Source organism: Triticum urartu, chromosome 5 (genome assembly GCF_003073215.2).
Source record: "Triticum urartu cultivar G1812 chromosome 5, Tu2.1, whole genome shotgun sequence".
Lineage (NCBI taxonomy): Eukaryota > Viridiplantae > Streptophyta > Magnoliopsida > Poales > Poaceae > Triticum > Triticum urartu.
Genome location: NC_053026.1, coordinates 502950000 through 502953154, shown reverse-complemented (window position 1 = coordinate 502953154; position 3155 = coordinate 502950000). Strand labels below are relative to the sequence as shown.

The following is a 3155-nucleotide window of genomic DNA, read 5'->3' as shown; positions in this document are numbered from 1 at the left end:
TATTGCTTTTGTATGTTGATGAATATGTTGACAATCAATCAAATACCACAATCTTCAAATTAAATGACATCCCTATACACTGTAGCACGTTGAGCAGGGTGAAGAGCATTTACATGCCATTCATTTGATTTTTAGTGCAGTTGCGACTTGCCAATGTATCTTCATAGTTGAGAGCAAGGTTGAAAAGTATTTTTTTTTTTTTGTAAACAAAAGAAGAGTCGACACATAGTTCATCATCGCTTCACTATGTACACACAAACAAGAACATACAAGGGCAATACGGCATCACGTTCAGATGGACGCCATCACGCCAACACACTAGAAATTTACCACACCCTGCGTAGCCGCCCCGGCCTACCCCATGCATGCCTTTGACTCTCACGCGGCGCCGTCGACGCGGGCCTTGGTGACGCCGGCGCAGGCGTCGACGAAGTCGCCGTCGATGAAGTCGGTGGAGAAGACCTGCAGCTTGCCGCCGAGGCCCCTGGCGAAGGCCTGGGCGATGAAGAAGCGCGCGAAGCGGTGGATGCGCCGCGTGACCGGCTCGACGAGCAGCACCGGGTTGTCGGTCTGCGGCGTCAGCGTGTTCTCCACCCGGTAGAGGAACCTCCGTGCGGCCGCCGGGTCGGGCTGCTGCGCGAGGGACGCGAGGTTGCCGTCGAACTTCTTCTCCGGCAGGTCCGTGTTGATCCAGTTGTCCCTCAGGTACCCGCCGCTCCACAGCGGCCCGCCGCGCGCCGGCGCCGGCGAGTTGCGCGGCTTCCACACGCAGATCACCCGCCGCGGCAGCAGCTCGGCTATGGTCTTGCGGAACACTGCCTCGTCCTGCGGGATCAGGTGCTCGCCCAGCCGCTCCACGAGGTACTTGGCGAACTCCGGCGGGTCCTCGTGGCCGAACTCGGTGCGCACCTCGAGGACGAGCACCTCTGAGGCGGTCTCGGACAGGAAGCGCCGCACGTCGTCGATGACGACGTCGACGGTGTAGCTCGCGACGAGCGGGCCGTGGCAGACGCGGCGGTCCTTCTGCACGCGGACGTCGAGGAGGCGGCAGCCCGTGGCGAGCTGGTGGTAGACGGAGAGCGACTGGCACTGCGCGAAGGGGCGGGTGACGAAGGGGACGCCGATCTCGGCGGTGGCGGAGTTGTGGGTGCCTGGCCACACCACCTGGTGCACGCGCAGCCGCTCCGGCCCCAGCTCCGCCATCCACGTCTTGCGGTCGGCCGGGCGGTGCCCCGACCCCGGGAAGTCCGGGCCCGAGGCGGATTGGCGCCTGGTCAGCGCCTGCTGCTGGTTGGCCACGTCCTTGACGCGGTTGACCTGTCCCGAGAAGAAGGCGCCTATGGCGGCCATCCTAGGTCTATGGAAAGAAGAGCTAGCTGGCTCCAATGGAGTTCTGACCTGGATCGTGGACGCTGCGAGCTCGAGATCAGCGTGTCTATCACCTGTGCGTGTGACGACGACGAGCTAGCTGCGGCGGAGATGTATATGGCTAATCGTTGGTTTGTTGCGAGCTCGGAATCGGATGGATGCTAGGAGGAGGAGGAGGAAGCGAGGCGTGTTGTTTGTTGGCCGGACTGACTGGCCTGGCGTTCTCTTGTGGCACGGTTGACCTGGCTAGCTCTGATCTCGACAGATTGTATTGTATACGTACTCGTACTACGGAGCACGTCGTTGAGCTGGATATGGATTGGTGGCGCGAAAACACGAGCTTTAGCTACGGATGGGCATGGACATGTCCTAGTCGGAGATGCACACATATACTGTATATGGCTGTTGATCGACTTTGTTAGAGCTCTAGCTGGCACCCACATGGCAAACGTGCGTGGTCAACAACCTTCTTGATTCATAGTAGGAGAAAGGAGCACATGATTTCTTTTTGTTAGATGGATGGATGGAGGAGGACTCGAGGCAAGTTCTTTGCGAGCGCGTTTCCATTTGTTAGTTGGTCTGACCGGCGTTAGGTAGATGCTGTGCTACTGGCAGGACGGCCGAACACCATTCTTTTAAAAAGACGAGACCATCCAGGATGAAGGTATATTTTTATAGAAGAAACTTTAGGGCATCTTCGACACATTGTATGTTAGAGCAACTCTAGTAGACCCCGCAAAAGCCGTTAACCTGCAAAATTCCGGCGAGTATGCAGGTTCGTCCCAATTTTTTGGTCAGAACAGAGCCCGCATACTCGCATGCGGGCTCGGCCCAATTTCCCGGCCAGAACAAAGCCTGCATACTCGTCCGACCCGTAAAAAAATTTGCCGCGGCCCGCAAACCGCACACCCCGATCACTATATCTACGAGTTTGCGGCGCGTTTGCCGGTCAAAACCCTACCCCCCCCCCCCGCCGCGAGCTACGATTTCCCCACCCCTCTCCACATTTCTCGCCGCCGGTGACCCTCCGCCTCCAGCCGCCATGTGTGGCCGCATGTGGAGCTCCGGACGCAGCTCCGACAGCAGATCCGGCGACGGCAGCGACCCTCGAGCGCGAGCGGCGCGTCCGGTCGGACGACGCGAGGAAGCGCGGAGCGAGGAAGTGGACCAATTGCAGCCTCTCTCCGCCGCCGAGCTACGCAATTCCCCACCCCCACTCTCCACATTTCTCACCGCCAGTGACCCCCTTCTACCTCCAGCCGCCATGTGGGGCCGCATGTCGGTGTCAAAATCAGCCGATCTCGGGTAGGGGGTCCCGAACTGTGCATCTGAGGATCGAAGGTAACCGGAGGCAGGGGACACGATGTTTACCCAGGTTCGGGCCCTCTTAATGGAGGTAATACCCTACTTACTGCTTGATTGACTTTGATGAGTATAGGGGTTACAAGAGTTGATCTACCTCGAGATCGTAATGGCTAAACCCTAGATGTCTAGCCTGTATGATTATGATCGCCCCTACGGACTAAACCCTTCGGTTTATATAGACACCGGAGGGGCCTAGGGTTGTACAGAGTCGGCTTACAGAGAAATGAAACTTCATATCCGAACGCTAGAGCTTGCCATCCATGCAAAGGAGAGTCCCATTCGGGCACGGGGGAAGGCCTTCTATCTTGTATCTTCACGGCCCATGTCGCATAGCTCGGGTGCCCGGGGACCCCCTAATCCAGGACTCCCTCAGTAGCCCCTGAACCAGGCTTCAATGACGATGTGTCTGTCGCGCAGATTTT

At 58.0% G+C, this 3155-nt stretch overlaps 1 protein-coding gene across 1 annotated transcript; it reads right to left on the bottom strand.

The window, feature by feature from the left end:
- Nucleotides 1-229: 229 nt before the first annotated feature.
- Nucleotides 230-1764, bottom strand: LOC125556461. The gene has a single exon (XM_048719190.1). It carries the CDS (start codon nucleotides 1348-1350, stop codon nucleotides 379-381), a length of 972 nt encoding a protein of 323 aa, XP_048575147.1. The 5' UTR covers nucleotides 1351-1764; the 3' UTR covers nucleotides 230-378.
- Nucleotides 1765-3155: the final 1391 nt, after the last annotated feature.